The sequence below is a fragment of the Schistocerca serialis genome, chromosome 11 (genome assembly GCF_023864345.2).
Source record: "Schistocerca serialis cubense isolate TAMUIC-IGC-003099 chromosome 11, iqSchSeri2.2, whole genome shotgun sequence".
Lineage (NCBI taxonomy): Eukaryota > Metazoa > Arthropoda > Insecta > Orthoptera > Acrididae > Schistocerca > Schistocerca serialis.
The window spans coordinates 123,147,216-123,174,574 of record NC_064648.1 but is presented as its reverse complement, the minus strand read 5'-3'; the positions used below and the strand labels follow the sequence as shown (position 1 = coordinate 123,174,574).

Sequence of the window (27,359 nt, the reverse complement as noted above, 5' to 3'; positions counted from 1 at the left end):
GCTCGTAATACTGGTCATTAAATAAAAAGTAAGTGGATGTAAACACACGCCGAAAGAGATTAGTTAATTCAGCACCAAACCTGGCCTCAATTAACCGCAACGAATCAGACAGAGGAACACGAGTGAAGAGAGAGACCACATCGAAACTCACTAAAATATCGGAGTCATTCAACCGCAGTCCCTCCAAACAACGTAAAAAATCAGCTGAGTTCCTGATACGATTTTCACACCGTCCTACTTGTGGACTCAACAGAGAAGCAAGATGCTTGGACACACGATACGTCGGAGCGCCGATGTTACTCACTATAGGACGGAAAGGAACCCCTTCCTTATGAACCTTCGGAAGGCCATATAACATAGGGGAAACAGCACTATAGGTGTACTGCGACAAACCACTTTTCTTCAAGAGGCTGTTGGTCTTTCTCTCAACACTGTTTGTGAGGTCAGCATCGATTCTGTGATACACTGAATCAGATAGTAAACGTTGCATCTTTTGTACATAATCCTGTTTATTTAAAACGACGGTGGCATTGCCCTTGTCCGCAGGTAAAATAACAATATCAGGATCAACTCTGAGAGAGCGTAAAGCAGCCCTCTCTGCTGCTGTTACATCACTCTTGGGTGGACGAGCCCTGGTCAAAACACGGCATGCCTCCCTCCTAACCTCCTCTGCAGCGTCAGGAGGTAGTTGGCAAAACGTCTGTTCAATGGAACTAATGAAATCAACTACCGCCAGACTCTTCGAAGTGGGTGCAAAATTTAATCCCTTCCCAAGCACGGATAAGGTTGCGTCGTCAAAAGATATCTCTGTGAGATTTATCACAAAACGTTGAGATATAACATCAGACTCCGCACGATGAAAACGTTCAAACTTTGCCAAATGCCGGGCAGTAACGGAGTTGTATTCCCAGTCAGCTTGAGTCCACGAGGCACCGTCCAACCAATCCCAAGTGAAACCAGAAAGTTCCGAAGCAACCATTAAAGGAAAAGGAAACAATTCTTTGGAAACAGAATCCAAATGTCGACGAGTAAAACAGATCCTTTCACGAAGCCAAGCCAGCACGTTGCTTGACGCACGAGAATTAATAGGGTGCACAACCTTGGCAAATGTTGGGATATGATTTTCATCACGACACCTCAATAAAAACGACAAAGCACATTGCGGTCTAGCTCGACAGCTACGAAGTTTATGTAGCTTATGTAGACACCGATACATTTCCTCCCCATAGCTGCGGCATGGCATATATTGGTCAGACTATCAGGACCGTGGACAAACGATATACTGAGCATAAACGGCACACACGATTACAGCAGCCAAGTAGGTCTGCTGATGCTGAACATTGCTTGGATACTGGTCACTCCATGTGATATAATAACACCGAGATATTGGCATGCATGTCCAGCTATTGGGACAGTGTTATTAAGGAAGCAGTTGAGATCAAATTAGCGAGAAACCTCGTTAACAAAAAAAAAAAAAAAAAAAAAAAGGTTCAAATGGCTCTGAGCACTATGGGACTCAACTTCTGAGGTCATCAGTCCCCTAGAACTTAGAACTACTTAAACCTAACTAACCTAAGGACATCACACACATCCATGCCCGAGGCAGGATTCGAACCTGCGACCGTAGCGGTCACGCGGTTCCAAACTGAAGTGCTTAGAACCGCACGGCCACACCGGCCGGCCCTCCTTAACAGGGATGGAGGTTTTTGTTTAAAATCTGTTTGGAATCCGGCTCTCTCCCTTGTCAAAAAAACAGAGGGACAGAGTCAATGCTACCTCACCTTCGAGTTCATAGTGCCGCGCGGGATTAGCCGAGCGGTCTCAGGCGCTGCAGTCATGGACTGTGCGGCTGGTCCCGGCGGAGGTTCGAGTCCTCCCTTGGGCATGGGTGTGTGTGTTTGTCCTTAGGATAATTTAGGTTAAGTAGTGTGTAAGCTTAGGGACTGATGACCTTAGCAGTTAAGTCCCATAAGATTTCACACACATTTGAACATTTTTGAAGTTTGTAGTCTCACTATCGGTATCTCTGACTTTGGTCATCTTTGGTGGCACTAATGTTCAGTGTGTGTGTTATCTTTCCTGCATCAGTCCGAGAACCGACGTTTTAAATTTGCATGTACGCCGCCTGCCCGTTGCAGTTTGCCTTGAAAATGGCGGGGTGTTCTCCCGCCGGAAATGTATTTTTTGTTCATCACTCTCCTGACTGGTTTGATGCGGCCCTCCATGAATTCCTTTCCTGTGCTAACCTCTTCATCTCAGAGTAGCATTTGCAACCTACGTCCTCAATTATTTGCTTGACGTATTCCAATCTCTGTCTTCCTCTACAGTTTTTGCCCTCTTCAGCTCCCTCTAGTACCATGGAAGTCTTTCCCTCATGTCTTAGTAGATGTCCTATCATCCTGTCCCTTCTCCTTATCAGTGTTTTCCACATATTCCTTTCCTCTCCGATTCTGCGTAGAACCTCCTCATTCCTTACCTTATCAGTCCACCTAATTTTCAACATTCGTCTATAGCACCACATTTCAAATGCTTCGATTCTCTTCTGTTCCGGTTTTCCCACAGTCCATGTTTCACTACCATACAATGCTGTACTTCAGACGTACATCCTCAGAAATTTCTTCCTCAAATTAAGGCCGGTATTTGATATTAGTAGACTTCTGTTGACCAGAAATGCCTTATTTTGCCATAGCGAGTCGGCTTTTGATGTCCTCCTTGCTCCGTCCGTCATTGGTTATTTTACTGCCTAGGTGGCAGAATTCCTTAACTTCTTTGACTTCGTGACCATCAATCCTGATGTTAAGTTTCTCGCTGTTCTCATTTCTACTACTTCTCATTACCTCCGTCTTTCTCCGATTTACTCTCAAACCATACTGTGTACTCATTTGACTGTTCATTCCGTTCAGCAGATCATTTAATTCTTCTTCACTTTCACTCAGGACAGCAATGTCATCAGCGAATCGTATCATTGATATCCTTTCACCTTGTATTTTAATTCCACTCCTGAATCTTTCTTTTATTTCCATCATTGCTTCCTCGATGTACAGATTGAAGAGTAGGGGCGAAAGGCTACAGCCTTGTCTTACGCCCTTCTTAATACGAGCACTTCGTTCTTGATCGTCCACTCTTATTATTTCCTCTTGGTTGTCGTACATATTGTATATGACCCGTCTCTCCCTATAGCTTGCCCCTACTTTTTTCAGAATCTCGAACAGCTTGCACCATTTTATATTGTCGAACGCTTCTTCCAGGTCGACAAATCCTATGAAAGTGTCTTGATTTTTCTTTAGCTTGCTTCCATTATTAGCCGTAACGTCAGAATTGCCTCTCTTGTCCCTTCACTTTTCCTAAATCCAAACTGATCGTCACCTAGCGCATTCTCAATTTTCTTTTCCATTCTTCTGTATATTATTCTTGTAAGCAGCTTCGATGCATGAGCTGTTAAGCTGATTGTGCGATAATTCTCGCACTTGTCAGCTCTTGCCGTCTTCGGAATTGTGTGGATGATGCTTTTCCGAAACTCAGATGGTATGTCGCCAGACTCACATATTCTACACACCAACGTGAATAGTCGTTTTGTTGCCACTTCCCCGGAAATGTTACCTGGCTGAATTCCCGGAACTTATTTGAAAATTCGTTTACAGTATACAAAAAATAGACAGTAGCTGATCTGCTGCCTATATCCACATAATGTACCTGTTTATCCTTGCTGCGCGGGGTAGCCGCTCGGTCTACATGTTTGTGTGTTGTCCTTAGCGTAAGTTATTTTAGGTTAGATTCAATAGTGTATAAGCTTAGGGACCGATGACCTCAGCAGTTTGCTCCCGTAGAAACTAACCACAAATTTCCAAATTCCTGCTTGTAGCCCTTGAAAAACAGAGTTCCCCAACTTAGGTTTTCACCCTTTTAGCACTGACTATTCGTAATGCCCAAATAGTGACACGATCCCCGATTAAAACATGATTTTTGAGCAGAGTTTCAAAACGTTGCAATCAGTAGAAGAAAATTGCTTTTTTCTTGTTGTAATATTCAACCACTTTATCACTTTTCGAGAAAAGCCGCGAAAGGTCGAAGAACTAAATTTTATTTTATTCGCGTATAATGTGATATTTTGACTTTATGCGTCTGTAAACTGAGAGTCAAAATTTTTCAATCTTCCTTCGATTTCTACACTTATTACAGGAAATAAACCCCTTTTGGGAATGGTTTTAATGCGATACCAATTTGCATGAGAAAAAACGGACTGATGACGCTGCGGTTTGGTCCCCTTAACTCTCCAACCACACCAACCAACCATCACCCTTTCCTACTGTTACGATCAGCGAGCCGCCTGCTATATTATTTCAATACCGTCAACCGCATTATTTTCCTTTTAGCTCACGTTTTCCCCTTTCGGTTTACTTCTTTCGTTTTCTCTTTCAGTGTGGTTCCCAGTTAGTTTTAAGCCTTTTTACTTTCCGCGACTCATTTTGCGAATGGTTTAAATCCAGGCATGTTTTCAAGAGGAAAAAGGGACTGGTGACCCTGGGGTTTGATTCCTTTACTCTCCAACCCAACCCAACCAACCAACCTAGGAGTCAGAAACCGGAACTTGGCTACTTTAGAAACCGATGGTTTTAAGCGCTTTTAACGTCCGCCCCCGGTAGCTGAGTGGTCAGTGCGACAGACTGTCAATCCTAAGGGGCCGCGTTCGGTTCCCGGCTGGCTCGGAGATTTTCTCCGTTCAGGGACTGGGTGTTGTGCTGTCCTACTCATCATCATTTCATCCCCATCGACGCGCAGGTCGCCGAAGTGGCGTCAAATAGAAAGACTTGCACCCGGCGAACGGTCTACCCGACGGGAGGCCCTAGTCACCCGACATTTATTTAGCGCTTTTAACAGTCAGGTTAAACTAAAAAAACTAAACTCCTCCAGAACAGGCCATGAAGGCCCAACGGTAGCGACCGGCCGCCGTGTCATCCTCAGTTCACAGGCGTCACTGGATGCGGATATGCAGCGGTATGTGGTCAGCACACCGCTCTCCCGGCCGTATGTCTGTTTCTGAGACCGGAGCCGCTACTTCTCAATCAAGTAGCTCCTCAGTTTGCCACACAAGGGCTGAGTGCACCCCGCTTGCCAACAGCACCCGGCAGACCGGATGGTCACCCATCCACGTGCTAGCCCAGCCCGACAGCGCTTAACTTCCGTGATCTGACGGGAACCAGTGTTACCTGGCATGGAATAAAACGGTATAACTGAAAACCGGTTGTTTCAGCGATACCTGCCATCCATATGGCGACATCCAGTGGTCAGTTCCGCATTCACTAGGGGTGTGGGCATACTTTTGACCAAACATTGTATCTGAGTAGTTGCATCCTTTGCACACATTTAGGTGTCTACCGTTCTCTGAGGAGGGGAACGGATGTTGGAAAGATCCTGACACGGTCGCCTGTTTCAGGACTTGTCGGAGGTGTCGAGGAGGAGGACCCAGTCGTACAGCGCGGTCCAGAGGGTAGGACTACTGGAGCCCAGCGATGAGGCGGACACCATGCTGGGTAAGTCGATGTGCTCTCACCTTAACTCTCCTTCCATCTGCCCCAGAGACCTTTCTGCCTCGCTATTGCACTTACTTACTTACTAGCTGGAAAGTTATTGGATATAGGTTCCGCATTTTTCTGCAAAACATTGTTTTCTCTTCCAGAATGAGATTTTCACTCTGCAGCGGAGTGTGCGCTGATATGAAGTAGAGCTTCTGTAAAGTTTGGAAGGTAGGAGACGAGGTACTGGCAGAAGTAAAGCTGTGAGGACGGGGCGTCAGTCGTGCTTGGGTAGCTCAGTTGGTAGAGCACTTGCCCGCGAAAGGCAAAGGTCGCGAGTTCGAGTCTCGGTCCTGCATTCAGTTTTAATCTGCCAGCAAGTTGCACTGTTTTCTCTTGTTACCTAAACATGTTTCGGCACCTCTGTACCATCATCAGTGGGTGTTGTTTATTGAAAAACTGTAAACAGTGAACATATTTTAATTTTATTCATATTTTGGCACTGCAATCATGATTGTATTCTATACACTGCAAATATGAATTAAAAAAAAAAACTCCTTCAGTCACAGATTTTCGTGTTTTATTAGCTTCATGATGTCTTACGGACCCCGTGGGTTCATCCTCAGGTGTAAGTTGTAATACATGATTTATTTTTGCTCTTGAGTGAGGTGAAGTGCATGTCCTCATGCATGTAACTTCACTCATGCACGAACAGGATCAACGTATGATGGTGTTAAAAAAGTTTAAAACGTTTTTCTTGGATTATGTGGAACATGCACTTCACCTCATTCAAGAGCAAAAATCAATCACATATTACAACAACTTACAGCTGAGGATGGACCCACAGAGTCCGAAATGAACCTTGTGGTTAATAAAACACTAAAATTTGTGACTGAAGGCGTTTTTTAATTCATATCTCCTGTGAACACAGTTTAGGTTGTAACTGATCCAACAAAATGAGGTCTAAAGACAGTTTTTGTTCGTTTTTGTTCTTATCTTGCTTTCTACATCTACATCTCCATCTATATTTATACTCCGCAAGCCACCCAACGGTGTGTGGCGGAGGGCACTTTACGTGCCACTGTCATTACCTCCCTTTCCTGTTCCAGCCGCGAATGGTTCGCGGGAAAAACGACTGTCTGAAAGCCTCCGTGCGCGCTCTAATCTCTCTAATTTTACATTCGTGATCTCCTCGGGAGGTATAAGTAGGGGGAAGCAATATATTCGATACCTCATCCGGAAACGCACCCTCTCGAAAACTGGACAGCAAGCTACACCGCGATGCAGAGCGCCTCTCTTGCAGAGTCTGCCACTCGAGTTTGCTAAACATCTCCGTAACGCTATCACGCTTACCAAATAACCCTGTGACGAAACGCGCCGCTCTTCTTTGGATCTTCTCTATCTCCTCCGTCAACCCGATCTGGTACGGATCCCACACTGATGAGCAATACTCAAGTATAGGTCGAACGAGTGTTTTGTAAGCCACCTCCTTAGTTGATGGACTCCATTTTCTAAGGACCCTCCCAATGAATCTCAACCTTGTACCCGCCTTACCAACAATCAATTTTATATGATCGTTCCACTTCAAATCGTTCCGCACGCATACTCCCAGATATTTTACAGAAGTAACTGCTACCAGTGTTTGTTCCGCTATCATATAATCATACAATAAAGGATCCTTCTTTCTATGTATCCGCAAAACATTACATTTGTCTATGTTAAGGGTCGAGGGTCAGTTGCCACTCCCTGCACCAAGTGCCTATCCGCTGCAGATCTTCCTGCATTTCGCTACAATTTTCTAATGCTGCAACTTCTCTGTATACTACAGCATCATCCGCGAAAAGCCGCATGGGACTTCCGACACTATCTACTAGGTCATTTATATATATTGTGAAAAGCAATGGTCCCATACCACTCCCCTGTGGCACGCCAGAGGTTACTTTAACGTCTGTAGACGTCTCTCCATTGATAACAACATGCTGTGTTCTGTTTGCTAAAAACTCTTCAATCCAGCCACACAGCTGGTCTGATATTCCGTAGGCTCTTACTTTATCAGGCGACAGTGCGGAACTGTATCGAACGCCTTCCGGAAGTCAAGGAAAATAGCATCTACCTGGGAGCCTGTATCTAATATTTTCTGGGTCTCATGAACAAATAAAGCGAGTTGGGTCTCACACGATCGCTGTTTCCGGAATCCATGTTGATTCCTACATAGTAGATTCTGGGTTTCCAAAAATACTCGAGCAAAAAACATGTTCTAAAATTCTACAACAGATCGACGTCAGAGATATAGGCCTATAATTTTGCGCATCTGCTCGACGACCCTTCTTGAAGACTGGGACTACCTGTGCTCTTTTCCAATCATTTGGAACCTTCCGTTCCTCTAGAGACTTGCGGAACACGGCTGTTAGAAGGGGGGCAAGTTCTTTCGCGTACTCGGTGTAGAATCGAATTGGTATCCTGTCAGATCCAGTGGACTTTCCTCTGTTGAGTGATTCCAGTTGCTTTCACACTATATGGTTTTGCAGGCCCATCTGCATGGTGTCTTACGCTGACAGCTTTCACCTGCAAACCAAACAATGTAAACGTGAATTTTATCAGCGAGTTAACACATCCCTTGATTTTTAGAAACGTGCTTTCGCTGTGGCAAAACGTTTTGTTATTACTCACGTTTTGATGTGATTCAACTTTCTTCTTTCACGTTTTGAGGTCAGTGCACGCACATATTAATGTACTTCGTGTAATGTTGGTTTTACAAAACGTGAGTAGTAACAAATATACGCACGCAAAACATTGTAGCACATAAAAAGCACGTTTGTAAAAAATCAGTGTTAACACACTGATGAAATACATATTTACATCGTTTGGTTTGCAGATGACAAGCTATCAGTGCAGGACACAATAGCGATAGTCGTGCAAAATCATATAATGGAAATTCACGGTACTGACAAAAACGAACAAAAATTACTTTTAGGCTGCATTTTCTTCGACCAGTTATAACCTAAAACATAAACTTTTTACATCATCATCATCATCATCATTTAAGACTGATTATGACTTTCAGCGTTCAGTCTGGAGCATAGCCCCCCTTATACAGTTCCTCCATGATCCCCTATTCAGTGCTAACATTGGTGCCTCTTCTGATGTTAAGCCTATTACTTCAAGATCATTCTTAACCGAATCCAGGTACCTTCTCCTCGGTCTGCCCCGACTCCTCCTACCCTCTACTGCTGAATCCATGAGTTTCTTGGGTAACCTTGCTTCTCCCATGCGTCTAACATGACCCCACCATCTAAGCCTGTTCGCCCTGACTGCTACATCTATAGAGTTCATTCCCAGTTTTTCTTTGATTTCCTCATTGTGGCGGGACTGCTACGGTCGCAGGTTCGAATCCTGCCTCGGGCATGGATGTGTGTGATGTCCTTAGGTTAGTTAGGTTTACGTAGTTCTAAGTTCTAGGGGACTGATGACCTCATATGTTAAGTCCCATAGTGCTCAGAGCCATTTGAACCATTTGAACCTCATTGTGGACACCCTCCTGCCATTGTTCCCATCTACTAGTACCTGCAATCATCCTAGCTACTTTCATATCCGTAACCTCAACCTTGTTGATAAGGTAACCTGAATCCACCCAGCTTTCGCTCCCATACAACAAAGTTGGTCGAAAGATTGAACGGTGCACAGGTAACTTGGTACTGACTTCCTTCTTGCAGAAGAGAGTAGATCGTAGCTGAGCGCTCACTGCATTAGCTTTGCTACACCTCGCTTCCAGTTCTTTCACTATGTTGCCATCCTGTGAGAATATGCATCCTAAGTACTTGAAACCGTCCACTTGTTCTAACTTTGTTCCTCCTATTTGGCACTCAATCCGTTTATATTTCTTTCCCACTGACATTACTTTCGTTTTGGAGATGCTAATCTTCATACCATAGTCCTTACATTTCTGATCTAGCTAGATCTAAGTGGTCCCGACAGTCGGGATACCAGTTACTTTGGAATAAGGCTGGGCATCTCGGACATACTCTGAGTCGTGGTCACCTTTGTGCTCATACGGCGAAGACTACCAAATCCACCGGTTAGTCCCTCAGCCGTTAGGGGTAAAACCCAATGGGACTCGGGGCAAGTTAGGCGGCTAGCAACCTGCTTCCCTGGTACTTTAAATATGATGCTCGCAACAAACTTTTTACAGTTTTTAGATAAACGAAACACACTGACGATCGCACACAGGTGCCGAAACATGTCTGGGCAACATGAAAAAACAGTGTTTTGTAAAAGAGGCGGAACGCATATCCAATAATTTTAACTACAAACACGGAAAAAGTACAAGGACTGCAAATCCAAATGATAAATATAGCCTTAAAGCTTCAGCTTCGCGTGCTTTTTTTTCTGCATTTCTTTTCTAAACTGGATGAGAATCTGCAGTTAATCTTCTCATTTGTATAGTGGCTATCTTATTCAGAGTACATTGTTGTAAACTACATTTGCCATTTTGCTTCCACGTGCAAAGACGAAAAGGTTTTGTGGTTATCCAACAGGCTAGCGCATTGCGTGCAATTTCCCGTGTGACAAGCACGATTCATTTAAGTTCACTCCGCAACATTGGAAAGTATGCCCACGTGCTTTATTGATAGTACAGTAATCTAACCGCGAATTGGAGCCTTGTAAAGCGGAATGGTAAGTTAGTGGAATTCGTGACATGAACTGACTTGCGTGCCGTCGTCTTTTCAGGTTAATATCTCCGCTTCTGTGATGTTGTTCACAGGTTTCTTTTTGCAGTGACATACCAGAAACATTGAGCGAATTTAGCAGTTCTGTTCGAAAGTTTACGCTTTCACCTAGATTTATCATTGAATCAATGGATGTAAATACTTTTTCTTTCTCTGATACTGTGTATTTGCTGATTTGTTTGTAGAAATACATCTTTTTTTTTTTTTTCGCTGCTAAACCTGTTCGCACACACAACTGAACTCTGTTTTCGTAATAAATGGAAAGCAATTGATTGCTTCTGTTGTACAGTATTAATTTATTGTGTTAACCGGTTTTCGTTTACAAGGCCATCATCAAACATTTGCCGACTATTGTCGACAAAGAAGTTGTAATATCTGTATACGTGACTGGAAAAGAAGTTGCACAACTAGATTGAAGTACAAGCGCACGGTATATGACATCTTTGACAGTGTGGTGGTAATTCAGTGAAAAAATTAAAAATAACTGAACAATAAATAGATACAAAGGGAGTAAACAGCAAAAAATTTTAACACAAAACTGGAAAAACATGCCTACATAACGGTTTATATTAATAGGCAATAAAATAAAATAAAATTAGTACTTGACAAGGCTAATTGAGGAGGTATAAAAAATGGAGGGAGAATGATACACAAACCAATTAAAAGAAAGAATTGTGAGTTGTAACCAAAGAATGTATGAGTAACTTAAGCAACACCAATAAGATAAACAGAAATGAATAACTGCAGGAAATTGGAAGAATGTGAGAGAAAATACCGTAAATGGCATCTCCGGGAGTGTGGTGTTACAGCATTTTAAAAAGTAAAACGTTGAACAATTTACAAATACAAAGGGAGCAAACAGGAAAAACCTTAACACTATCTCAAAACCTGTGACTATGTAATACTTCGCATTACGTAAATGAACGAAGTAAAATAGTAAGAAACAACTTCAAGAGGTATTAAGCATAGAAAGTAATACAAGTATCATTTAAAATGAAAGACTCAGCTGTTGCAATTACAGACTATAAGTACTGTAAATGTTAACCGGGGGCCTAGAAACGACGGAGAGGCTCCGTCCCCGCCGCAGCTGCAGTGGTCCACAACCCCACGACGACTACCGCACTCCACTTCACCCCTCCTTCGCCCCACACCGAACCCAAGGTTATTCTGCGGTTCGGCCACCGGCCGCTACGGTCGCTGGTTCGAATCCTGCCTCGGGCATGGATGTGTGTGATGTCCTTAGGTTAGTCAGGTTTAATTAGTTCTAAGTTCTAAGCGACTGATGACCTCAGACGTTAAGTCGCATAGTGCTCAGAGCCATTTGAACCATATGCAAACTATCTAAGACGGCTACTCAGATTGTCTCCTATGTCGTTAATATACACTCCTGGAAATGGAAAAAAGAACACATTGACACCGGTGTGTCAGACCCACCATACTTGCTCCGGACACTGCGAGAGGGCTGTACAAGCAATGATCACACGCACGGCACAGCGGACACACCAGGAACCGCGGTGTTGGCCGTCGAATGGCGCTAGCTGCGCAGCATTTGTGCACCGCCGCCGTCAGTGTCAGCCAGTCTGCCGTGGCATACGGAGCTCCATCGCAGTCTTTAACACTGGTAGCATGCCGCGACAGCGTGGACGTGAACCGTATGTGCAGTTGACGGACTTTGAGCGAGGGCGTATAGTGGGCATGCGGGAGGCCGGGTGGACGTACCGCCGAATTGCTCAACACGTGGGGCGTGAGGTCTCCACAGTACATCGATGTTGTCGCCAGTGGTCGGCGGAAGGTGCACGTGCCCGTCGACCTGGGACCGGACCGCAGCGACGCACGGATGCACGCCAAGACCGTAGGATCCTACGCAGTGCCGTAGGGGACCGCACCGCCACTTCCCAGCAAATTAGGGACACTGTTGCTCCTGGGGTATCGGCGAGGACCATTCGCAACCGTCTCCATGAAGCTGGGCTACGGTCCCGCACACCGTTAGGCCGTCTTCCGCTCACGCCCCAACATCGTGCAGCCCGCCTCCAGTGGTGTCGCGACAGGCGTGCATGGAGGGACGAATGGAGACGTGTCGTCTTCAGCGATGAGAGTCGCTTCTGCCTTGGTGCCAATGACGGTCGTATGCGTGTTTGGCGCCGTGCAGGTGAGCGCCACAATCAGGACTGCATACGACCGAGGCACACAGGGCCAACACCCGGCATCATGGTGTGGGGAGCGATCTCCTACACTGGCCGTACACCACTGGTGATCGTCGAGGGGACACTGAATAGTGCACGGTACATCCAAACCGTCATCGAACCCATCGTTCTACCATTCCTAGACCGGCAAGGGAACTTGCTGTTCCAACAGGACAATGCACGTCCGCATGTATCCCGTGCCACCCAACGTGCTCTAGAAGGTGTAAGTCAACTACCCTGGCCAGCAAGATCTCCGGATCTGTCCCCCATTGAGCATGTTTGGGACTGGATGAAGCGTCGTCTCACGCGGTCTGCACGTCCAGCACGAACGCTGGTCCAACTGAGGCGCCAGGTGGAAATGGCATGGCAAGCCGTTCCACAGGACTACATCCAGCATCTCTACGATCGTCTCCATGGGAGAATAGCAGCCTGCATTGCTGCGAAAGGTGGATATACACTGTACTAGTGCCGACATTGTGCATGCTCTGTTGCCTGTGTCTCTGTGCCTGTGGTTCTGTCAGTGTGATCATGTGATGTATCTGACCCCAGGAATGTGTCAATAAAGTTTCCCCTTCCTGGGACAATGAATTCACGGTGTTCTTATTTCAATTTCCAGGAGTGTAGATCAGGAACAATACAGGGCCTATAACACTTCCTTGGGGAACGCCGGATATTACTTCTATTTTACTCGATGACTTTCCGTCCATTACTACGAACTGTGACCTTTGTGACAGGAAATCACGAATCCAGTCGCACAACTGAGGCGATACTCCGTAGGCACGCAGTTTGGTTAGAAGACGCTTGTGTGGAACGGTGTCGCTCGGCTAACCGGGCGGGCGTACAGACTGTATGGGTTACATAGGCAGTTTCAACAAAATAAAAGAACTCAGTAAAAATAGGAAAATTGGGGACTATGGGGGAACAGGCAGCGTGGGAAGTAATGAAGATTTGAAAGGATTATGTGAAGTTTAGAAGAGAGGAAGTATTAAGCTGTGTCTGGTCATTTAGGTCTGGACTGTGAGCTAGATGTTTGTTAGTTTCCAAGGCTTCCAGCAGATTGAGCTTTTGGCCTTTATTTGATAAGGGAAGGACGTGGGACTCTGGCTGGCTGTTGCGGCCCTCACCCAGTACATGCTCAGAAAATGTGGAGTCAGAATTCTGCAACCCCCCAGCTGGGTTCACGTTCAGGCAGCCTAGCTGCTACGTCTCCCTCCGCCTGACTGATTTATGTAAAACTTGTCACAGTCCGAACAGGTAATTTTGTATACCCCACTTTTCGCAACGAGGGTCGTTCCGAAAGTGATGCCTCCTATTTTTACGCATCCAAAGTACAGGAGATACGTACGAGGGGGGGGGGGGGGGGTTGAAAAGTCTGTGCAAAGTCTGAGAGATGGCTCCACCGGCGTGTATCGACGCCATGTTTACTCATTAGCATCTTTGGAAAGAACGCACACCAAGTTTCAGCCACAGTCTAAAATAACAGTCACGACACTCACTGCTGGGTCGCAGGTTCGAATCCTGCTTCGGGCATGGATGTTTGTGATGTCCTTAGGTTAGTTAGGTTTAACTAGTTCTAAGTTCTAGGGGACTAATGACCTCAGCAGTTGAGTCTCATAGTGCTCAGAGCCATTTGAACCCTTTTTTTGAACTCACTGCTGTAAAAGTTGTTGCCGTTTGACAGCTGGAGCGACACTAGCGCTCCAAGCGCCGAGTAAGGTGAACGTCAGACGCGTCGTAAGCATAATGTTTGTTTTGCATCCATTTCCTACGTAATTTACGAAATATTTGAGTTACTTTCTTGCCACCAAGGGTTTGTGTAGTATCAGAAGGAATATATGTTTCTAAAAATGATCCTAAAACAAGCGCAAGTGTTGACAAAAACCGTGACTCGAGTGGCAAGCTACAACACATTCGTAAAGAAACACTTGTGACGTTGGATACAACTGCAGTTTACCACATTGATATCAAAAGAATATAAACACACAGATTCACACGTAAGAAGCACAGACATGTACCTCTACATGCAAAAGCGATTGACAGCTCGTTTATCGTTCTGTAGGCCTACTGTGTTTGTCATTGTCGTCGCCTGTTGCCACAGGTATCACCTTCATCTTTATATTATTCTGAGTGGGGCATGCAACTGCCAAATAGTGGGAGAAATATGTTGAAAACATTATAAAGAGCTGATTACATTACATTTCACGCAAAACCAAATATTTGAATAATTTTCAAACAATCTGTCAGTGAACAAGGTGCTAACGAAATAATGTCATCATGCGAAGGAAGCAAGGAAAATTAAGATACTAACAACAGAAGTGAATGAAACACATACCAAACATTACACTCTTGTAAGACACGAATAACTGCACTTAATCTAACCACTTCATCGTCAAAGCAGGTCTGTGCTGACGATTCACACGAATCTGGCACTGATACAGGGAGAGTCAAACTGGCTGCTTCTGTGTCATAAGACTGTTTTACAGCTTTAGATGGATTGTCGAATCTTTGTGGCAGTTTCCTCTTCATCGTCAGTTGAGGTGGCTTATTTGGAATGTCAAACAGTGTGGGTACTGCATTCTACATGAGATTGTTATTGTCTGCGTTCATGAACTGGTTTTGCTCGAAATGTAGCGAGCAAAATCTAATATTATTATACAGGTAAACAGGGTCGTTTTTCATATAGTCTTCTCGTCTGCTGTTAACTAGCCATTTTCTGCTTCTAAAACGAAACATTAATCATTAATACACATGTAGTTTGCAAGTGGTGGTGGTGGTGGTGGTGGTGGTGGTGGTGGTTAGTGTTTAACGTCCCGTCGACAACGAGGTCATTAGAGACGGAGCGCAAGCTCGGGTTAGGGAAGGGTTGGGAAGGAAATCGGCCGTGCCCTTTCAAAGGAACCATCCCGGCATTTGCCTGAAACGATTTAGGGAAATCACGGAAAACCTAAATCAGGATGACCGGAGACGGGATTGAACCGTCGTCCTCCCGAATGCGAGTCCAGTGTGTTTGCAAGTGAATCTTGAAGATACAGTTTAGTAACATGATGGTATACGAGGTGCGGCTAGAAAAAAACCGGACTGATGCTGGAAAAAAACATTTATTTACGATTATTTACAATTTCATGTTATCTCCTTCAATGTACTCTCCTCCTCGGTCTCTACACCGCTCCATACGAATTTTCCACTGTTCACAGCAATGCTGCTGATCATTTTCGGCAAGTCCATACATTACTTCCGTCGCTTTTTGTTTTACTGCTTCAACAGTCTCAAATCTAGTTCCTTTCAAAGCTGACTTGACTTTAGGGAAAAGAAAAAAGTCACAGGGGGCCAAATCAGGTGAGTAGGGTGGATGATCTAAGATGGGAATGTTGTGTTTTGCCAAAAACGTCTTCACTGACTACGCACTGTGAGCTGGGGCATTGTCTTGGTGAAGGATCCGTGACTTTTTTCTCCACAAATCGTTCCGTTTTCTCCGTACTCGCTCACGTAGGGTAGCCAGGACGCTAATGTAGTAATGCTGATTCACTGTTTGTCCCTCTGGTACCCAATCAATGTGCACAATCCCTTTGATGTCAAAAAAAACAATCATCATTGCCTTGAATTTCGATTTTGACATTCGTGCTTTTTTTTGTCGTGGAGAACCAGGAGTTTTCCAATGCATCGATTGGCGTTTAGTTTCGGGATCGTAAGTAAAAAACCACGATTCATCGCAAGTAATAACATTTTGTAAGAAGGTGGGATTACTTTCAATGTTTTCCAGGATGTCAGAACAAATCATTCTTCGGCGTTCCTTCTGTTCAATTGTGAGACACTTTGGAACCATTTTTGAACACACTTTGTTCATGTTGAAACTTTCATGAAGAATCTGCCTAACACTTTCCTTGTCAACTCCTGTTAACTCAGACACTGCTCTGATTGTTAAACGGCGATCTTGTCGAACAAGTTTACCGATTTTTTCAATGTTTGCATCAGTTTTTGCTGACAATGGTCTGCCAGTGCGAGTGTCATCACTGGTGTCTTCGCGGCCATCTTTAAATCGTTTAAACCACTCAAACACTTGTGTTCGCGATAAACAATCATCGCCGTACACTTGTTGTAACATTAGAAACGTTTCACTTGCAGATTTCCCTAGTTTGAAACAAAATTTGATGTTAACACGCTGTTCTTTCTGTACACTCAACATTTTCCGACGCACAGACAAAACGTCAACTACTTAAAACAGACGCCACGGGCAGACTGAGTGCAGGTGGCAGATGAAACTCGAGCAGTAGGCGGAGCGAGAGTCACGTGACAGGCCACGCGACTTTCAGCCTTATTGCATTCGTTTTATTGTTTCACCAGTACTAGTCCGGTTTTTTTCTAGCCACACCTGGTATACCTCTCAGGATCCTTAAGGAACCTAAAAAAGAGACGTCTGTGGTGTCTTCTTCCTGTTGTTGCTGCAATTTATTGCGCTAAAAACGCTTCCGCTTGTGAAAACCATTGTAGGAATCAAAATGAACAACCACTATTCGCTTTCAGGAACGCGCCGAACTCAGTTTAAGTTACTGACCGCTTGGGGCGCTGCTGGCGCGGCAGACAACAAAATCGAGACGAAGTGTCGCGACTGTTATGTTAGACTGTGGTTTCAGCCATATTGGGCAATTTTTTTGACATTCGTGTGAATCAAGGAAGTCGGGTGACTGTAAAAAAATGGACGAAAAAGAATTTCGTGTGGTGATTAAACATTACTTTATGAAAGGCAAGCCCGCATCTCGTGGTCGTGCGGTAGCGTTCTCGCTTCCCACGATCGGGTTCCCGGGTTCGATTCCCGGCGGGGTCAGGGATTTTCTCTGCCAGGTGATCACTGGGTGTTGTGTGATGTCCTTAGGTTAGTTAGGTTTAACTAGTTCTAAGTTCTAGGGGACTTATGACCAGAGCAGTTGAGTCCCATAGTGCTCAGAGCCATTTGAACCATTTGAACCATGAAAGGCAAAACGCATCAGCAGACTAAAGAGAAGCTTGATAAACATTACGGTGACTCTGCACATTCGATTAAGGCTGTTTATAAGTGGTTTCAAAATTTTCGCATGTCGGCATTCCCTGGACTGTCTTTTGGATTCTGGCTCGTAGTGGTGACACAACGTCTCATCTCCGGTGACTGTGCTATTCAGAAAATTGTCACCTCCAGCTTCATATTGGTTCAGCAGGTACCGACAAATTTCCAGTCGATGAGTTTTTTGTTCTTCTGTAAGCATCCACAGCACACATCTCGAACAGACTGCCGGCCGCGGTGGCCGAGCGGTTCTAGGCGCTCCAGTCCGGAACCGCGCGACCGCTACGGTCGCAGGCTCGAATCCTGCCTCGGGCATGGATGTATGTGATGTCCTTAGGTTTAAGTAGTTCTAAGTCTAGGGGACTGATGACCTCAGATGTTGAGCCCCATAGTGCTCAGAGCCATTTTTTCGCACAGACTTTGCGATAACGGAGATGTACCGAAACTGTTTCCTGGGCATTGTAGCCGACATTCAGCTTTACACATTCTGCCGTTCAGGACAGATGAGCTGACGAAACTGCTCTCCATTGCGAGGTATGCCGTACACATCACATTGTTCCATACACCTTTAGCGAGCGTCGATGGATTTCAACCGGCGCAATATCTCCAGCAGTGAGGAATTGAATCACACGTCGCTGTTCCATATGCGCTTGCTTATTAGACTCAATTTTGGAACATTCCCCTGCTGGCAAAACTACCGCAGAACAACGGAACCGCCTACAAATGAAAGAGGAAGGGTTTCAGCATTAGCACTATAATCCGGTCATCATAAAAATAAACCTAACCATTGCACTACGTATTCTTCAGCGTTTGCTGGAACCTCATTGGATTTTCGTTTCACGTGGGACTGCAGCTAAGCTGTCTAGAGTACTAACAAGGGAACCTCCCCATCGCACCCCCCTCAGATTTAGTTATAAGTTGGCACAGTGGATAGGCATTGAGAAACTTAACACCGATCAATCGAGAAAACAGGAAGAAGTTGTGTGGAACTATGAAGAAAATAAGCAAAATTTACGAACTGAGTAGTCCATGTGGAAGATAGGTAATATCAAGCATAGAGTGAGCTCAGAATCGCCGTGGTCCCGTGGTTAGCGTGAGCAGCTGCGGGACGACAGGTCCTCGGTTCAAATCTTCCCTCGAGTGAAAAGTTTACTTTCTTTACTTTCGCAAAGTTGTGATCTATCCGTTCGTTCATTGACGTCTCTGTTCACTGTAATAAGTTTAATGTCTGTGTTTTGCGACCGCACCGCAAAACCGTGCGATTAGTAGACGAAAGGACGTGGCTCTCCAATGGGAACCGAAAACATTTGATCGCAAGGTCATAGGTCAACAGATTCCTCCACAGGAAAACACGTCTGATGTATTCTATACGACACTGGTGACGGCATGTGCGTCACATGACAGGAATATGTTGTCGACCCACCTAACTTGTACACTTGGCGAATGGGTAAAAAGATTCTTCTACTTTGCCCGATTTAGGTTTTCTTGTGGATGTGATAATCACTCCCAAAAAAGTGATGAAAAGATAAGAGTTTGTCACATAAACTGCAACAAATGAATGCAACAGTTTCATAGTCGCACAGTTTTCCCTGTGCTCTCGTTCCGCAGTTGCTCACGCTAACCACGGGACCACGGCGCTCGTGAGCTCACACTATCCTTGGATGTTGCCTATCTTGCGCATGGACTACTCAGTTTGTATATTTTGCTTATTTTTTTCATAGTTCCACTCAACTTCTTCCTGTTTTCTCGATTGATCTGTGTTCAGTTTTTCAAGGCCTAACCACTGCGCCAAATTATAACTAAATCTGAGGGGGTGCGATGGGGAGTTTCCCTTGTTAGCTTCGACGGAAACATTGCAATCAATATGGGGTTTAAAGCGGGATTTTACGTGGCCATTCGACACGGCGGTCACAAATAGCGTAACGCGATATTCGTTTTTGCGACATCTATAAACGGGGATCGTAAAACACGAACAATAGCCACTACTCCAGCAACGGCAGCACCTGCGTGGCCCTCTCTAAGTGCTACCGCCATGCAAAAGCGCTGCTCATTCCCAGTCACCATATACTCCCAGAGTTGTATACACTACTGGCCATTAAAATTGCTCACCACGAAGATGACGTGCTACAGACGCGAAAGCTAACCGACAGGAAGAAGACGCTGTGATATGCAGATGATTAGCTTTTCAGAGCATTCACACAAAGTTGGCGCCGGTGGCGACACCTACAACGCGCTGACATGAGGAAAGTTTCCAACCGATTTCTCATACACAAACAACAGTTGACCGGCGTTGCCTAGTGAAACGTTGTTGTGATGCCTCGTGTAAGGAGGAGAAATGCGTACCATCACATTTTCGAATTTGATACCGAGCGGGGTGGCGCAGTGGTTAGACACTGGACTCGCATTCCGGAGGACGACGGTTCAATCCCGCGTCCGGCCATTCTGATTTAGGTTTTCCGTGATTTCCCTAAATCACTCCAGGCAAATGCCGAGATGGTTCCTCTGAAAGGGCACGGCCGACTTCCTTCCCCATCCTTCCCTAATCCGATGAGACCGATGACCACGCTGTCTGGTCTCCTTCCCCAAACCAACCAACCAATCGAATTTGATAAAGGTCGGATTGTAGCCTATCGCGATTACCGTTTATCGTATCGCGACATTGCTGCTCGGGATCCAATGACTGTTATCGGAATATGGAATCGGTGGGTTTAAGAGGGTAATACGGAACGCCGTGCTGGATCCCAGAGGCCTCGTATCACTAGCAATCGAGATGACAGGTATCTTATCCGCATGGCTGTAGCGGATCGTGCAGCCACGTCTCGATTCCCGAGTCAACAGATGGGGACGTTTGCAAGGCAACAACCATCTGCACGAACAGTTCGACGACGTTTGTAGCAGCACGGACTGTCAGCTCGGAGACCGTGGCTGCGGTTACCCTTGACGCTGCATCACACACAGGAGCGCCTGCGATGGAGTACTCGACGAAGAACCTGGATGCACTAACGGCAAAACGTCATTTTTTCGGATGAATCCAGGTTCTGTTTACAGCATCGTGATGGTCGCATGCGCATTTGGCGACATCGCGGTGAACGCACATTGGAAGCGTGTATTCGTCATCGTCATATTGGCGTATCACCCGGGGTGCCATTGGTTGCACGTCTCGGTCACCTCTTGTTCGCATTAACGGCATTTTCAACAGTGGACGTTATATTTCAGGTGTGTTGCGACCCGTGGCTCTACGCTTCATTCGATCTCTGCGAAACCCTACATTTCAGCAGGATAATGCACGACCGCATGTTGCAGGTCCTGTACGGGCCTTTCTGGATACACAAAATGTTCGACTGCTGCCCTGGCCAGCACATTCTCCAGATCTCTCACCAACTGAAAACGTCTGGTCAATGGTGGCCGAGCAGCTGGCTCGTCACAATACGCCAGTCGCTACTCTTGATGAACTGTGGTATCGTGTTGAAGCTGCACGGGCAGCTGTAGCTGTACACGCCATCCAAGCTTTGTATGACTCAATGCCCTGGCGTATCGAGGCCGTTATTGCGGCCAGAGGTGGTTGTTCTGGGTACTGATTTCCCAGGATCTATGCACCCAAATTACGTGAAAATGTAATCACATGTCAGTTCTAGCATAATATATTTGTCCAATGAATACTCGTTTACATCTGCATTTGTTCTTGGTTTGGCAATTTTAATGGCCAGTAGTGTATCTCAGGACTTTTCTCACCTCACTGTATACGTTTTTTTTTTCTTTTTCGTGAGCCCCATTATCTCTGATGTTTAGCCAGATATTTGCAGTTTCGTTCCTGCAGTGTGCAGTTCGAGTCATCCCAGACAAATACTGCTCATCACGACGCCTAGTGCCGAAAGAAATAGAAAATTTGTGTCCCATTACAATCAAAACCTGAAAGCGGAATTTTACGTGGCCATTCGATAGAGCAGTCCGAAATAGCGTAATGCGATATTGGTTTTAGCGATATCTATAAACAGGAATTGTAAAACACGGAGAATAGCCAGTCCTCCAGTAACGACAGCACCTGACTGGCCCGCGCTGACTGCTACCGCTCACATAAGTGGTCCTCATGCTCAGCCACAAAATACTCCGGGAGATATATATTTTGGGATATATACAACTCATGAATTTATAGTCGCTGAACGAAACATTATGGACAGACCAACATCTAGCATCCAAACCACAGTCGATGTTTACAGCGATGTACTGACTGTAGACTGAAGTATGTATTAATGCCAACTGAGAATGGGCGAGAACTCGAAACGCTTTTTCGCATAAATGAAAATACGTAAAAAAGTGGCTGGTTCGCGTATTTATTAATATAATACTCTGCCAGAGAAAAAATTACTACGGCATTTCCGAGGTTTTCAATTCACTCAAAACTGATTTGACAGAATTACATTTTCCTGGAGAGATATGAGTCTCAAGTTGAGCTTCGCTAAGGAGAGAGGCTGAATTAATGAATTAAAATTTTTGCTACAACTAGGACTTCAATCCAGTTCTCCTTCTTATTACATGAGTTTGCTAAACACTACACCACCATACCACGGGGGCTGCCATAGTTGCGTGATCGACCGTAGGCCAAAACCCTCACCTCCGTTCACACCTTCAACCCATTTTCCCCTTCTTAAATCGTCAGTACTACTGAGGGTCTCCAATATTGAAACACCACCACAGCTTTGTACGTAATGGGACAATCCTGCCTGTACCTCAGGCACAGGAAATCTACTGATATGATGCAATTACATTTTACAGGAGACACATGAGTCCCAAGTTCGATAAGGATAGAAGTTGAAATAATGAATTAAAATTTGTGTCGGGTCTGGGACTTCAACCCATGTCTCCTGCTACGATGGTGTAGTGGTTAACACATCTGTATAGTAAGCAGGAAACCCAGGTTCCAGACCCAGTCCTAGCACAAATTTTAATTCATTACTTCATCTCCTATCTTGATCAGTCAAGATGTATTGATCCAGCAATGCATATGGAGTACAAGCAACAAAGCCTCAAGCAACACAATAACTGCATGTCAATAGCACCAGTGGTTCTGAGGTACTACGGGTTGATCCATGCTGAAACACCTGTATAGGTACGTGGTGTAGCCTCCATGGACGACAATGCAAGCTCTGACTGTGGCACCTAATCAATTATACAGGTGGCGAATACTGTCCTAGTATAAAGTTATGCCACAGCTGCTAGACCTGTTCACATACTTATGTAGGAGTTCTTAACTGACAAGTCACTTCTCGTCCCATCGTATCGCACACATGCTCGAGTAAGAACAAGTTGGTTCAAATGGCTCTGAGCACTATGGGACTTAACATCTGAGGTCATCACTCCCCTAGAACTTAGAACTACTTAAACCTAACTAACCTAAGGACATCACACACATCCATGCCCGAGGCAGGATTCGAACCTGCGACCGTAGCAGTCGCGCGGTTCCGGACTGAAGCGCCTAGAACCGCTTGGCCACCGCGGCCGGCTGAGGACGTGCTGGCTAGGGAAGTTGCTGTGAGTCTTACAAAGCACATTGAGTTTCATGGGAAGTGTCTGAGACAGCACTGTCCTGTTGGAAGAACACATCCTCCTCCTGTTGCAATAATGGGAAAAGAATGGATCAAACTTCATTCTGCACGTACCAAGAACTGTTTAGAGTCCCCTCCAGACACACAAATAGGTGAATGAGAGTTGTAGCTTATCGCACTCCCGACTCTAAGGCCTTGCATGGGGGCTGTGTGTCTCAGATGAATGCACTCTATGACGCTCCCCAGGTCCACAACGTATGTGCAAATGATCACTTCCGAGCAGGCAGAATCAGCTGAAAACTACAGCGCGCCATTCCATCTTCCAAGTGGAATGAAATGTCGTGTGACGAGGGCCTCCCCTCGGGTAGACCGTTCGCCGGGTGCAAATCTTTCGATTTGACGCCACTTCGGCGACTTGCGCGTCGATGGGGATGAAATGATGATGAGTAGGACAACACAACACCTAGTCCGTGAGCGGAGAAAAACCTCCGACCCAGCCGGGAATCGAACCCGGGCCCTTTGGATTGACAGTCTGTCGCGCTGACCACTCAGCTACCGGGGGCGGACATCTTCCAAGTGATCCTCAGCCAGGAATCGAACCCGGGTCCTTTGGATTGACAGTCTGTCGCGCTGACCACTCAGCTACCGGGGGCGGACATCTTCCAAGTGATCCTCAGCCGGGAATCGAACCAGGGCCCTTTGGATTGACAGTCTGTCGCACTGACCACTCAGCTACCGGGGGCGGACATCTTCCAAGTAATCCTCAGCCGGGAATCGAACCCAGGCCCTTTGGATTGACAGTCTGTCGCGCTGACCACTCAGCTACCGGGGGCGGACATCTTCCAAGTGATCCTCAGCCGGGAATCGAACCCGGGCCCTTTGGATTGACAGTCTGTCGCGCTGACCACTCAGCTACCGGGGGCGGACATCTTCCAAGTGATCCTCAGCCGGGAATCCAACCCGGGCCCTTTGGATTGACAGTCTGTCGCGCTGACCACTCAGCTACTGGGGGCGGACATCTTCCAAGTGATCCTCAGCCGGGAATCCAACCCGGGCCCTTTGGACTGACAGTCTGTCGCGCTGACCACTCAGCTACCGGGGGCGGATATCTTCCGAGTGATCCTCTGATGGCACCAGTCTAGCCGTTCACAGCGGTGCTGTGGCGTGATTGGAAGACAGGCTAGAGGTGTGCGTGCCCGTAGTCCCACTGCTAGTAACTGGTTCACACGTGCTGAAACGTCTGGCTTGACGATCCCTATTATCTCTGCTGTGGTAGCTGTACGATGTGCCACTGCTGTCCTTGCAATAACACGATCCTGGCAGGCATCCACAATCTCATCTCTGGGTGTGAGAATGTTCACGTGACCACTGGTACCAGCACCATTGCACAGCCTACACAGCAACGTGTGTGGAAATTCTCCGAAAGGACCATCCCACCATTCGGTAAGCCACAATTAGACTCCACTCATACTGCCTCAGTTGGCTGTAGGAAGCACGAGTGAATGTCCATAGCATGGTTGCCTGCTTCCTTGACACATCTGCACCACACTGAACCTTCTCGTTTTTTTTTTCTTTTTTATTCCTTTGCTGCATTTCGATTCCCCCCGCCCCCCCCGCCCCCGCCCCCCCCCCCCCCCCGAAGGGGGCGGGCTGGCAGCAGCTTATTACGCTGCTGTGGAGCCTACAGACTTTTTAAAATTTAAGGAGAAGTTAAGAAACAATAAAAGCAGGCGATAAAACGGTGACTTAAATTGTAAAACGGCGGAAAATTGTGGAAAGTTAAAGCATAAAGCAAAGGGTTGGCAAAGCGAATAAAATTACACAGGATACAGACAGTTAATCTAGTAGACAGACAATTAAAGAACATGGCGATAGTCTGGTTTCTGTTCGCAAGAGATATAAAAAATCACACCCAGGGACAGCACGATGTCTACATCTACACATCTACATTTACACTCCGCAAGCCACCCAACGGTGTGTGGCGGAGGGCACTTTACGTGCCACTGTCATTACCTCTCTTTCCTGTTCCAGTCGCGTATGGTTCGCGGGAAGAACGACTGTCTGAAAGCCTCCGTGCGCGCTCTAATCTCTCTAATTTTACATTCGTGATCTCCTCGGGAGGTATAAGTAGGGGGAAGCAATATATTCGATACCTCATCCAGAAACGCACCCTCTCGAAACCTGGCGAGCAAGCTACACCGCGATGCAGAGCGCCTCTCTTGCAGAGTCTGCCACTTGAGTTTGCTAAACATCTCAGTAACGCTATCACGCTTACCAAATAACCCTGTGACGAAACGCGCCGCTCTTCTTTGGATCTTCTCTATCTCCTCCGTCAACCCGATCTGGTACGGATCCCACACTGATGAGCAATACTCATGTATAGGTCGAACGACTGTTTTGTAAGCCACCTCCCTTGTTGGTGGTCTACATTTTCTAAGGACTCTCCCGATGAATCTCAACCTGGCACCCGCCTTACCAACAATAAATTTTATATGATCATTCCACTTCAAACCGTTCCGCACGCATACTCCCAGGTATTTTACGGCAGTAACTGCTAGCAGTGTTTGTTCCGCTATCATATAATCATACAATAAAGGATCCTTCTTTCTATGTATTCGCAATACATTACATTTGTCTATGTTAAGGGTCAGGGTCCGTTCGCAACACTTCGGAAAAGACACACAACACTGAACACCCACTGTAAACACTGCACTAAAATGTCGGCACAAAGATGGCACACCATAAGCCAAGGGCAGATGGGGGGGGGGGGGGAGGGACTGGACAGATGGGGGGAAAACAAGGAGGGAGGAGAGGATAAACGAAAGGGGGGTGAGAACCAAAGGAGGGAGAGGACCATAAGGAGGGGGGGGGGGACCTTGTGGCTGTGAGCATTCCCTATTAAAGGGTACACACAGGTGGCGTTGTGGTAGCTATGCAACTACACTCTCTGTTGGCCGACGACGTTGAAATCATTACCAGTACATCTGTTATCCCCCACGAGCCACATGCCGTCATCGGATCAAAATCGACGCCGTCTTTCCAGGTGCCCTATTTTTTTTTTCCCCGGAAGCCTATATTCCTCAGTCGCACAGCTCAGCAACCAACAAAATGGATAGATTATTGTTGACCACATTAAACTTCGCGGTTTCGACGTACCAGCTGTTACCAAACTGCCGGCCGGTGTGACCGAGCTGTTGTAGGTGCTTCAGTCCGGAATCGCACTGCTGCTATGGTCGCAGGTTCGAATCCTGCCTCGGGCGTGGATGTGTGTGACGTCCTTAGGTTAGTTAGGTTTCAGTAGTTCTAAGTTCTAGGGGACTGATGACCTCAGATGTTAAGTCCCTTAGTGTTCAGAGCCATTTGAACCATTTGTTACCAAATTGGCTCAGGAACAGACGTACCATTACGTCTAGTACATGGAAAATGTCATCCCATGCCTATGCCTACTGGGATTCTGACTTGAAAAAAGCTGTCGAGATCAGAATGTCTATCAAAAGCTGTGAACGACATGCTGAAAGGCAAGAAAGAATTCAGCTGACTTGCCTAACATCAACAAAAGCAAGACGAGGATAATGGAATGTATTCGAATCAAATCGTGTGATGCTGAGGGAATTAGATTAGCAAACGAGACACTGAAAGTAGTGAAGGAGTTTTGCTATTTGGGGAGCAAGATAACTCATGATGGTTGGCGTAGTGAGGATATAAAATGTAGACTGGCGACGGCAAGGAAAGCGTTTCTGAAGAAGAGAAATTTGTTATCATCGAGTATAGATTTAAGTGTCAGGAAGTCGTTTCTGAAAGTATGGAAGTAAAACATGGACGATAAATAGTTTAGACAAGAAGAGAATAGAAACTTTCGAAATGTGGTGCTACAGAAGAATGCTGAAGATTAGATTGGTAGATCACATAACTAATGAGGAAGTATTGAATAGGACTGGGGATAAGAGAAGTTTGTGGCACAACTTGAGTAGAAGGAGGGACCGGTTGGTAGGACATGTTCTGAGGCATCAAGGGATCACCAATTTAGTATTGGAGGGCAGCGTGGAGGGTAGAAATCATAGAGGGAGACCAAGAGGTGAATACACTAAGCAGATTCAGAAGGATGTCGGTTGCAGTAAGTACTGGGAGATGAAGAAGCTTGCACAGGATAGAGTAGCATGGAGAGCTGCATCAAACCAGTCTCAGGACTGAAGACCACAACAACAACAATACCTAACATCTAAAGAAATCAGCATCGCTGCCATGTTCTTGACTCATAGACATCTAGGTAAGCTCTGGTAACGTACGGAAATTCCGTGATTTCGTAACGTGAGCACGACAGAATTCAGCCAAATAATGTACCGAACGGCCTGCCGAAA

The 27,359-nt window shown here is 45.9% G+C and overlaps 1 protein-coding gene across 1 annotated transcript in view; it reads left to right on the top strand.

The window, feature by feature from the left end:
- LOC126426524 (uncharacterized) overlaps positions 1–27,359 on the top strand; it is an 804,696-nt gene that overhangs the window by 50,614 nt on the left and 726,723 nt on the right. The window contains exon 2 of the mRNA XM_050088428.1: positions 5,435–5,531. Coding sequence (XP_049944385.1) covers positions 5,435–5,531 — 97 coding nt within the window. The remainder of the gene's footprint in view (positions 1–5,434; positions 5,532–27,359) is intronic.